This window comes from Equus asinus, chromosome 2 (assembly GCF_041296235.1).
Source record: "Equus asinus isolate D_3611 breed Donkey chromosome 2, EquAss-T2T_v2, whole genome shotgun sequence".
In the NCBI taxonomy this organism is placed as follows: Eukaryota; Metazoa; Chordata; class Mammalia; order Perissodactyla; family Equidae; genus Equus; species Equus asinus.
The window spans coordinates 62,098,133-62,109,841 of NC_091791.1; the positions used below are offsets into that span (position 1 = coordinate 62,098,133).

An 11,709-nucleotide genomic window follows, 5' to 3' on the forward strand; every position below is an offset into this window, starting at 1 on the left:
AATGTCTTCCTGAAAAGTACATGTAGGCTTCTGCCATGCCAGGGCCTTACTCTCTGAGGTTTCTACTTGGGATTTTCTTCAGAGGGAGCATATACCCCATGGGATCTGGACTGTCCCATTCACACTGTTTCAGAGGAGTCTCTGGGAAGGGGCACAAGCTTGAGAACCCCCATGAAGGAAACCTGTCATTTGCCTATTCCCTTCCTCAGTAGCTGCATGAACATCTTAGATCCTCCTTCACCTTCTGCTCAGGTTCTTTAACCAGTTGCTCCTACAACTCTGCTATAGCCACCACCACACTGTTGTGGCTGCCTTAGGAAGTGGCTTTTGTAGCTCCCAGAATAGCCTTCTGTCCCTCTGTGAGCATTCTACTCTTTCTGACCATGCCCTTTTCCCATCTTTTTTTTCTGAAAGATTGGCACCGAGTTAACATCTGTTGCCATCTTCTTTTTTTAAAAAAATTTATTTACTTTTTCCTTCTCCTCCCCAAAGCTCCTCAGTACACAGTTGTATATTCTAGCTATAGGTCCTTCTGGTTGTGCTACGTGGGATGCTGCCTCAGCGTGGCTTGATGAGTAGTGCCATGTCTGCACCCAGGATCCTAACTGGTGAAACCCTGGGCCACTGAAGGAGAGTGCGTGAACTTAACCAGTTGGTCACGGGGCTGGCCCTGCCTCTTTTCCCATCTTGAACTTTTCAGGTTCAGTCTAGGAGCTGAAAAGTCACCCTACCCACCTCTAGTTGGCCTCTGCCTAGACTTGTTTAATCTCCACATCCCTCATCTTTTGTCCTCCCTCTCCATTCCCTCCTAACCCAAAGAAGCAATTAGAAGAAAAAAACATAAATAACAAAAGGTGATTTCATCATCACTACCATCCTCTTCTCAAAAACAAAGACAAAACGAAATTTTGGTCTCCTATGATGGAGTACCTAGAACTACCAAGTGGATGAACACAGAATATTTAGCCTATGCTCTCTGAGCCCTTCCTTTGGAATTCTGAGAGACTGTGTACTTAGGAGCATGAGTCACGGGCCTGGTTATTGACACAAATATGCCCCCTGCTGGTAAAATTGGGGCAACAGAACTTTCCTTCTCAGAAGTCTAATTCTAGCCCGCCTTCCAGTGCCTTTTCTTCTCTCCATCCATCCTGATGCACTTTCTCTCCTTCTTCCTTCTTCCCTCTCCCATCTCACCTTTACCTCCAGCCATTGATTTCCTTTCATTTAATTCCTAGCGACCATTTAACATGGTTGCTTTCTTCCTCCAGGGAGCTAGAAAATACTGATGGCAAAAGGCTCAGAGGGCCTTTCTGACTTCTCTTTGTTCTATAAGCTGAGGACTTGCCTGGGAAATATGGAGCAGGTGATGAGAAAGGGGAGAATCTGAACGGAGAATGTGGGAAGAGGGAACCAAAGGGAGTGGTGGAGGTGGTTAAATTGGAGCTGGACAGAATTGGTAGAGAAAAGACCAGGTGGTAAAGGGCAAAAGGATGAAAAATAAGAGGTCAGGAATGGAGAGGGAGATCAGGAATCAGGAGATCAGAGAAATGGGTTAGAGAAGATCAAGATTTGGGTATAAAACTAAAAGAGATGACAGCAACAGAAGGTATGGGTCATAAGTTTATTCTTGTGCACAAACCAAAGTACTGTGACTCACACCCAATATGCCAAAGGAAATTATCAATTTCCAGATCAAGCAGCAAATGTGACTGGTAGAAGTCATGGTGAGAGGGGAGTCCATGCCCCTCCAGGATCAGAGATCAGGACCTGAAGCTGGAAAGGAACAAAAGCTAGAGTTTGAGGTATGGGGTAGGACTGAAAAGAGATTTTGGCTCTGGGTGTTTCCTTGCCCTTTCCCAGGTAGTCAGGACAAGCTGCAGAAGACAATGGGACAGGCTCAAAGGAGGCAGCGCAGATACAAAATGTTCTTTCAACACTCAGCACACACTCTCACATCCCTCCACCATCATCCCCCTTCACTCTAACAAATACATGCTTCTCCCTCAACTTTTTCCCCAATCCCCCTTTTGTACATGGTTAGTTTCTTGTTACCCAACTTTACTCTCTGCCAACACTGCACTCTCCCTCACTATGCTCCTCTCTGGGGCTCAGTGAATTTCATTCGTTTCTGTTCTGCTCCTAGTTTCTATCTCACTTTCCACACCATGGCTCTTTTCTCCCTCCTTTGTGTCTTAAGTTCATAAGGCAATGAAGTCAATGATTTATCCATTCTCAGAGGAAGTTTTCTTTCTTTTTTTTCACTTCCTGGATGCTTTGTTGCTCAGCATGGGCCTCTCAAGTTGCTAACTTTCTGAAATCCTGAGGAATAGAATTCTCAGTTCTATTCCTGGTCTAGCTGATATAACTCAGCCTAAACAAACTGCCCTAGCCCTTCAAGTCTTCTCATACTTTATGAGTTTCACAAAATGCTGTACACTTACTACAGATGCTGGTCTTTAACTCTAGTGCATCTCTTTCTTCCACTAGACTCCATGTGGGGATATCTGTCCTTTCTTTCATCAGCAAAAGGGTAAAACCCCAACTGGGTCTTTATTTAGACCTCTCTTCTTACTCATGCCTCAAACAGAAGAGCAAATCTGTGTGTACACACACACACTTGCACATACACACATGCACACATACATGCCTAGGTATATGCCAGCCAAGCTTGGGAAAGAAGAGTGAGGAATAGCAAATGACTAAGTGCAAGAAGAGGTCAATTCAGTCCCTTTGTTGCCTGCCTGGTGGAGAGCTTCTTGCTTGAAGTCTCAGTGGTATCTGCTCTGTGTGCTTCTCATTGAATGTTAAAATGAGGCCCATGGAGAAAAGCTCAAAGTAGAGAAATAGAGACAAGTGGAGGAGTATGGGTGAGAGACCTAGAGATAAAGACAGAGAGCCAGGCAGGGAACACAGAGACAAAGAGAAGCACAGACAGCAACGCAGGGATAGTATGTTGGAAAGCAGCAGGGAGGTTGGGAGTGAGGAGGAAGCTGATGGATGGGGCACCAACTCCAAAACTATGGAAAAGGGAATTTAACCTCCAGATACCTGAAAGAGGGAGTGGGATGGGTAGGAGAATCAACTTTAGGAACTGGATGTTCCACCTCTCCTTGGTCCTGGGAGCTGTGCCCTGCTCAGTGGTGGCCTGCCCCAGGCCTCCACACATGAGCCTGCAATCCGGTTCTGGTGGCTGAGAACCGAGGCCTGGCTACCTGGAAGCCACAGGAGCTGGAGGAGGCCCCAAGACCCCTGGGAGACTCTGGAGGAGGGGCTGGGCTAAGCACAGGGGTTGAGGCCAGCTCTGCCCTCCAGATAGGCTCATCCAATGTAGTGGCTGCTCGGGGAGCAAGCACAGTGGGGGCCAGGAGCTCTGCAGTGGGCTGGGGCGCTGGAGTGGAAAATCGGCGGATCTCCTGGACTCTGGCAGTTTTAGGGGGCCCTGAGGAGGTGGGGCCAGGAGTCTGGGGAATCTCATCAAAACAGAACATGGCAGTTTTAAGTTGATAGGGCTGGTGCCGCATGAAATCCAAAGCCTTGATACCCTGCTTGGGGGTTGCCCGGGGCCCCTGGGATTGGGCCTTATTAGGGAGTGTTCGGGCAGCTTGGGGGAAAAAGGGTGAGAGCAGTGGGTTATAAGCAATAGGAGGTGGGGCACGGATGTTGGGTGAATATTTCCAGGAAGGGGGCAGTGAGGGAGTAGGAGAAGGGCTTCTGGGCCGAGGGCCAGGGCCAGGGCCAAGGCCAGGACTAGGTGTAGCTTCCACCACATACCTGTCCGCTCGGCTCTGCCGCTTAGCAAACAGCTCCCCACCCCTGCCCTGAAGCCTTGGTGGTTCAGGGATTCCAGGCGAAGGGGCCGCCCCATTCACCAGCCCATCAAGGTACCCTCGAGATGGGGGCTTAGGAGCCACTGGGGGTGGAGTCTTGAGCGTCATAGGGGGTGGGGTCTTGGGAGGCATTGGAGGCGGGGTTTTAGGTGTCACAAGAGGCGGCGTCTTGTAACTCCTGCCCCCTGGTGGCTGCATGAAGTTGCAGGCTTCAGCACCGAGGCTCAGAGCATCCTCCTCTGGACCAGATTCAGCACCCCCAGCTCGGGGTTTTTCATCCAGATTCTGCACCAACGATAGTAGCTCGGGGTTGGGCGAGTTCTTTGTCTCCTCATTTCCTGGCCGGAACATCTGCTTCCGGGTCCCCCGACGCCGGGCCTCCTGGAGGATGCCGGTGCGGACAGCTGGCACAGAGATGCGCTGCTCCCGAGCACTGGGGGGCTCAGGGGCCGCGGAGCCTGGGGCGGGCGCCTCTGGGCGCGCAGCGGATCGCAGAGGCGCCGATAGGAAAATAGAAGCGGTGGAGGTCTTGGCAGCTCCGCTAGGGGAAGCGAGGGACTCCGGGGCTTCGCCTGGCGTAACAGGACGGTTAGGGGCTGGGATGTACAGGGAGCTGGTGGCCGTCACGGGGCCCGAGGGGCGTGGGGTACTAAGGGAAGCGGAGGCTGGCACATGGCTGGGAACCCCTAAGGTGAAGCTGGGCAGAGGGGTGGGCCCCTGCGGAGAGGACAAGAAAGGCGGTGGAGCGAGGCTGAGGCCTCCCAGGCTTTCATTTGCCCTCTTAGGGGCTAAGGGCCGGAAAATAACTGAGGTGGTACCTGGCCGCTGTCCTTGTAAGCCCGGAGTAAAGGGCCTGGCTGACCGGTTGAAGATGCTTGGAGCTGGGGTAGAGGCTCCACTGCCTGGGAGGAAGGGTCTAGGGCTGGCTGCAGGGGCTGGCGAAAGGCTGGATGGGAGCACAGCCGCCTCCGGCGGAGCACTTTGGGCCCGAGGTGGTGACTGCAGGCCTTGCCCGTTGAGCATGGCTGCTGGACCATCCCGGGCTATCTCCTGGGTGCTGGAGGCTGTGCGCTGGCGCTGCTGTTCAAAGAGCTGGACCCCTCTCCCAGAGGCCTCACTCAACTGCCCTCCCAGCCCTGGGCCCTGACCCTCTGCTGCGCCTGAGCCTGGCCTGGCCAGCTCCATGTCCAGATAGGGGCTGTCCCAATCCGACTGGTTGGTGAGGCTTCGAGCATCGGAGAAGACCTCCTCGTCCAGCTCAGACTCACTAGTTGGAGGGATGCCATCCTCCTCCTCCTCAGCGCCTGTCCTAGCTGCAGCCCCAAAGCTCACTAGGGTGTATTTCTTGGCTCTCTGCCGACGTTTCTTAAACATAAGCACCCCCTTGGAGTGGGGGTTGGGGGCTGCGGTTAGCAGGGATGCAATCGTCCGGCATTTGGTCTTGGCCTCCTTCACACTCTTCTCTTGGAGGCTCTCTGCCCGTTGCAGTTCTGAGGAGGCCAGGAGGAAAAATGGTCAGTGAGCCTCTTCTAGTATTATTCAACCCCAGCCAGCTCCCTCAGGCCTCCCACCCCTGGTTTTTTCATTGACCTTACCCACACGGTCTCCTGCCTGTGGCAAAGTCCTCTAACTTAGGGGCAGAGTGGAAGGTGAAAGGTGAAACCAAGGACAGTTGAAGAGAAAACAGAGTGTAGTTGGCTGCCCTGACGCCACGCTGACTACAGCTCTCCTCCTATCCTCTCTTCCCTCTACTCTGCTCCTATTTCCCAGAGACGTGCTCTTACCCACACCAAATAATTCCTCCCCTGCCTCCCTCCATTCTTGGCTGGCAATGTGGGGTTGGGGTTGAGGTGGTGGGTCACTTCTCGTGGCAGGCAGGGACATGAAGCAGGTCCCAGGGAGAGAAGAGATGAGAAGGGACAATTTTCTCCCACCACAGAGACCATGTTAGGGGGCTTCTCAGAAAGTTTGGGGCTTATTCCCTCTTCTCACCCCTTATCCTTTATGATAAGGATACAAAGGATCCATAGCAGTGAGGGTCTTCATTCACTATTCCACCCCCATTATGCGGTCCACATCATATATGTTCATAGAAATAACTCCCGTCACACATCATTTCAACAAGAATATGGGTTGTGGGCATATTTTTTCTATTTACTTTTCTCTCTCATTCCTATATAACCTAGCTTATATACACCCTAGTTCACATACATGCATGTAAATACACATGTGCCTACATAAAAACACACATAGAGTCAAATACATTCACACATATGCATACTCTTATGCACATATGGCCTACACATATGGCCCTTCTTCCCAGGGTTCCCCCTGCAAAGACCCTGTTGTTAATAGTTTGAACAAAAATTTAGTGCCAATACTGGACTTCCAACCACCAGGGCACTCCTCTGTGCCTCACACCCCTGCTACTCACAGCCAGGGAGAGCTTCAGATCGGAGATGCAGGAAAAGCCAGAGTGCTGCTCTCTAAGGCAACCCTCAGTATCATTAGGATACCTCAAGATCACCAGCTAAATATATTCTCCTTTTCCCCAAGCTGGGGGTGGGACTATAGAGGGCTTTGTGAGAGTCAGAGATGTCCCCTCTTTTCCAAACCTTCTAGGTAGAGAGCTTGGGCAGCCATTACCAGGCAGGCACACAAGGAATATGTACTAAGGGGAGCCAGGGCAGGGCTTCCCATGCCATGCAGGGCCTGGGAGGTGGGACCAGGAAATGGGAGAGGCAGCTCTGCTGCTAGGGCCCTGCCATGGACACAAATACTCTCTGATCAATGATCCCCATGATCCCCTTCTGAAAAATTATTGAAATTCCATCTACTTTCCACTCAAGATACCAAACTCCTTTCTAATTAAGGCTCTCATTCCACCCATCCCAACATTTATACAGACTAATACTGTGGACCAGAGATAGGGACTGGAGTCAGAGTTCCATTCAGATTTTTGGATCTTGGGAGCGTTTTCACCCCACTGAAGTTCACTTTCCTCATCTGTAAATGAGGATGATAATGGCTACCTCATAAGGTTGCTATGAAGATTAAGTGAGATAATGTAGGTAAATTTAGCATTTAACAGCAGCCCTAAGGCTCACTGTGAGTAACAATTACTATCAAAGCTTTCTTTAGACTGGCTCACATGTACACAGACACTTTCTTGTTCACACATATCTTCTCCCACGGACTCCCACGTACATCCCTGCATGTATTTATGGATTGTTCACATTTCTGTCTCTCACATACACTCTTCCCATGAGTTTTCTACAGCTCATGTAGTCACAAACCCCTTTGACATGTGGCCATAGCATCAGCCTATTCTGAGAAAAAGGCAGTGAAACTCTCTTGAGAAAAGAAGAGGAAGGCAAAAAGGAGGAGGGGATGACAGAGTAAGAATTTTCCCAAAGACCTCCCTTCCTAAACTGTTGATGTATTCCCCTCCATTCTAGATCCCAGAACTCTGCTGACTATGGGAGGTCTGTACCTGCATAGAACTGGTCCTGGAGCTCAGGAAACCGGCCTGGGACTTTGTCGCAGCTGGCTTGGCTGAGGGACTCTTGGCTGATGGGCTCAAAGGTCTCCATGCCGAGAAAGGCAGTGTAGGCTGGAGCAGGACCAGCTTGAGCCACCCCCCATGCCTTTTAAAGCCCCTTTGTCTTATCCCCAGAGCTGGCAGCTGAATGAGCTCACTGTGCTATTTTTGGGGCCTGACCCCCTGCCTTCTCTTGGCTGCCCTACAAGCCCTGGTGTGATGGACATGGGCACCTGCCTACCCTCCCCCCACCCCAACCCACTGGACAATGAGGTCTGCTTGGCTAAAAATATCCCTGAGCCACTAACTACAGTCTCACCCCGCATGATGGGAAGGGAGAGAATGCTAAAATGAGAACTGGGGATAAGCATGGGATCCTGGACATGCATCTGGAATTTGTGGGATATTGGACACTCTCAGCGATGTCAGACCCTAAACTGTTACGTCCTTAGCCTCTATTCCAGACTTAGAGACACAAAATTCTATGGATCAGGAATCAGAATGGTGGAAGGGAGGAATAAGAGATGAGAACTAAAGGGATAATCCTGAGATTTCCAAGGAGACATGAAAGGTATCTCGGGGAGGGGCATGGAAGGCATAGGACAGGGAGAAAGTTCGCTCTTAGCCATTGTTCTGTAGCTCACATCAAAAATAGCAAAGAGCCTGAGATAAGTGGAACTGGCCTTTTCTGCCCAGGCCTACATTCTTGCCTGAGATAAGGAGCCAAAGATCCCTCCCTCTACCATTTCCTAGGGATCTCATGACTATCCCATAGCCTCCCAGTCCCCAGGAATCCTAACGGAACTTACAATGTCAAAGGTATCTCTGATGCCATGCCTGCAATTAACACTGAAGAGCCCCTGTAAGCACTGCCCTGCTTCCAAATACTTCCCTGCCCCATGTCTGCACTCCGCCCTCACTTCGTCTGACATCCACAAAATCATAGCAACAACAATAAGCAAACCCTTCATCGATTCATATCCCTTTCCAAATTCCCTACTTACCCTGTTCCTGGGTTGGGTTGAACCACCTGTACCTTTTTGCCACACTGGTTCAAACAGCAAAAATAATGGGGACCATGAGAATAATTATTTTCCCCTCCTACTCATCACTCTTCTCCACTTGTCACCAAGACTATATCCAAGGGAAGCATAAGGTATGGTTATGGAGGGGTATATTTAGGGCTCAGATTGAAGGATCCTGGCTAGGGAAAAAGGGTTCAGGCACTCACTGGCTTCTTTGGCCTTCTGGGTGTAGGTGGTAGTAAGATCTTCTGCCACTGGGTGGGGAACAGGCCCCACCATAGGGATGAGATGAGGGCCAGGCCGGAGGGAGCCATGGGGCAACAGCAGGGCCTCTGCTGGGGGTGGCTGAAGGGTTGCCCCGTCCTCCCAAGATGGGGAGCTCACACGGCTGTCAACCTGGCTGGGAGGGCCAGGGACAGCCGGCACTGGCTCTGCAGGGCTGTCAGACAGGTAGACCTCATCAGGTGGGGCTCCTGGAGGCGTAGGCTTCATGGGGCCTCGGCGGCGGGGTCGGCGGGGCTTCTCCTGGGTGGCAGGGCCATCAGCATCACTGTCTGTCTCTCCATAGTAAGCTTCACTGTCAGGAGGTGAGAGGAGCCTCCCAGGCTGAAGAGGCTGGGGAACTGGAGCACCGGGGGGCTCAGGACTCAGCGGAGATAAGGGCGACAGCACCTGAAGCTCACCAGGTGATGGAGATCGCACAGGCCCTTCATCCTCTACCCTGGATAGGAAAGATGACAGAACTTGAGAGATGGGGTGGATGACTGACACCTAGAGAGATCTGGAGGGGATAGGAGGAGGAGGTAAGGGAAGAGAGGGAACTGGCACATAGGTGGAATGGATGGGCTGGGAAGAGCAGATATCTGAAGACAAACTGGGAGGCAAATGTGCTTGGAGGGCTGTGAGTGCAAATGGGTTTAGAGGGAGATGTGATGATAAGGAGACAGGCAAGAGGTGAAGTAGGCCCACATACTCAAATGTCCACTCGATACCCACATCCCTTAATTGCAGATACATTCAAGCCCTTTGGGATGCCTATAATAACATCTACACTCCAGAACAAACATACAAGCAGAAATGGGTACTTGTTAGTTACTGAAGCTAGGCCAGTGAGACATAGAGTTGAGACAGGCAATGGGAGCCCTAGACTAGGGGAACAGGAGTAGGGTGGGATGGGAGGGCTCCATACCGTCGCACAGTGAGGACAAGCTGATTCCCTGATGCATCAATGAGGCTCATGGCACTGGCATGAGAGAGGCTGGTACAGGAGACACCATTGATGGCCAAAAGCTGGTCCCTCTCTCGGAGTCCTGCTCTGCCAGCCTGGCTCCGTCTTCGGATCTGAGAAGATGACAGAGGAGAGATTATAGGTGAGGGAGGGCTCTAAGGGGGAATAGATAGAAGGGAGTTAGGACAGGAAGGACCCATGTGTGGAGGGGATTTTACTTTGCAGAGTAAGAAAGGGTAGGGAGGGGCTGCAGTTAAGGGGGCCTATCTAGAGGGAAGAAGGTGCAACTGGAGGAAGTAATACATCACATGAGGGGAGGTAGGGTAATCACCGAATGAAAGAGGTTTGAGGAAAACTGCAGGGGGGAGGTGCTAGAAATGTGCTTATAGCCCCTCAAGATTTTCCTCTAAGGGCAATATCTATACTAGCCAAGAGTTCTCTTCTAGGCCTTGGAATTCCAGGCATCATTATCTACACAGTCAAGATTTTAGAACAGTATTCCAGATTGGAGGGAGTCCAGCAGATTCTGGGAGATTGTGATTGTGTGTGTATATGTGTTCCATGTATGCACATACATATGTTAAAGTAATAATAACAGTGGTGGCTATCATTTATTGAGTTCCTACTAAATTTTAGGCATGGTGCTAAGCACTCTACATGTATTACTGCATTTAATCCTTAGAATGGGTCTATGAAGTAGGTACTATTATTACCCACATTTTACAATTGAGAAAATTAAGCCTATATGGTGAAACCAAAAGGGTAACAACTTCATTTGACAGGCTGGATCTTGCCATAACCCTCTTAGCACCTAAAAAAGTCTTGCCTAGTGAGAGGAAGGATCTGGCATAAGGAAAGGAGCACTGAAGCCATGGGCAGGGCAGGACTGAGCTGAGCTGGGCTGCATGAGACAGCCTCAGTTCATCACATATCAGTTTAGTTAGAAAGAAATTAGAACCTTCCCTACATTCCTGGAGTTTGGAGTAAAGGACTCAGGAGAGCAAAGACTGGATGGCCAGAACTGGGCCTCTGCTACTATGGTGCTGCAGGGAACCGAGGCAGAGTCTTACTTTTTCTTTGCTCCCAGAAAGCAGGAATTTTTTAATAGCCCCTCACAAGAAGCCAGTGCTCAGACACTACTCCCTCCACCAGACTTGAGCATGCTTCCCTGCCCACCTACCCACCCCGACTCCTCTTCTTCATAGCCTCCCGCTTCTCCCACATAGGCCACCACATTCCACTTCCCAGGTTCCCTTGAGTTCCCCTTTCCCTCAACCTCAATATATGGGCTCTCCCTTACCTTGGACACCTGTAATGGTTTCCTCTGCTCGGCCCCCCCCTGAAGTCGGAAGCCCCAGGGGGCTCCCCCTGACAGAGTGACCAGCACCTCCTCCTCAGCACCCATCGCTCAGCTTGGCCTATGGCCCTTGGAGTTTGGACAGTGTCCCAGGGAGAGAAGTCGAGGTGCTGGTACCTCGTCCGGCCTGTCTGTCTGGTTGTCCTGCTCCTGCTGCCCCAGGCCTTCCCCGCCACACCACACACCACAGGCAGGCAGCTTGGCCCTGGGATCAGTACAGTCCAGCACATGTGTCCTGTCAATCGAAGTTGTGCTCAAAATAGTTTCCGGCTGTACTCCCTTCCCTCCCCCAGCCGTATTACTCCCAGAACTAATTATAGTAAAAACTTTTGCCCTCCCCTGTTCCCCATTCTCCTGCACGGGTCCTTTATTCAGGACTCAGAGTACTAGCTCTCTGGGCTCTATAACTGATGTACACCCTTTCAGGGACTGTGCCTTCCCTGATAGGATCGTTTTCCAGGTGATTCTAATGAGCACTCTGCATTAATTGAAAGCCACTGGCATAGCATAACAGCTGACACATAGCACTCAATAAATGTTTGAATAGCAAATAAATGGATATTTAGATACTGTCTTCTCTGATGAGGTAAAGTAACTATCTGAAGTCACATAGCTAATAAATGATGGAACAAGAATCTGACTGTAAATCCGAAGTATTTTTTTTGACTATATCATACACCAAGGCAAACAGCATTTAGCACTTAGCAGAGCAGCTATTCCTGGAAACTCTT

At 50.7% G+C, this 11,709-nt stretch overlaps 1 protein-coding gene across 2 annotated transcripts; it reads right to left on the reverse strand.

Annotated features, from left to right (window-relative positions):
* Positions 1–1,602: 1,602 nt before the first annotated feature.
* On the reverse strand, positions 1,603–11,234 carry SYNPO2L (synaptopodin 2 like). Of its 2 annotated transcripts, none has more exons than XM_014858848.3 (4): positions 10,922–11,234; positions 9,583–9,734; positions 8,600–9,114; positions 1,603–5,317 (listed from the first exon to the last, which is right to left on the reverse strand). In XM_014858848.3, exons 1-4 carry the CDS (start codon positions 11,024–11,026, stop codon positions 3,135–3,137), a joined length of 2,955 nt encoding a protein of 984 aa, XP_014714334.2. In that variant the 5' UTR covers positions 11,027–11,234; the 3' UTR covers positions 1,603–3,134. The 2 variants fall into 2 exon arrangements, with proteins under 2 accessions (XP_014714334.2, XP_014714335.3); XM_014858849.3 differs by having other exon boundaries at positions 7,321–9,114; positions 10,922–11,164.
* Between the last annotated feature and the right edge of the window lie 475 nt (positions 11,235–11,709).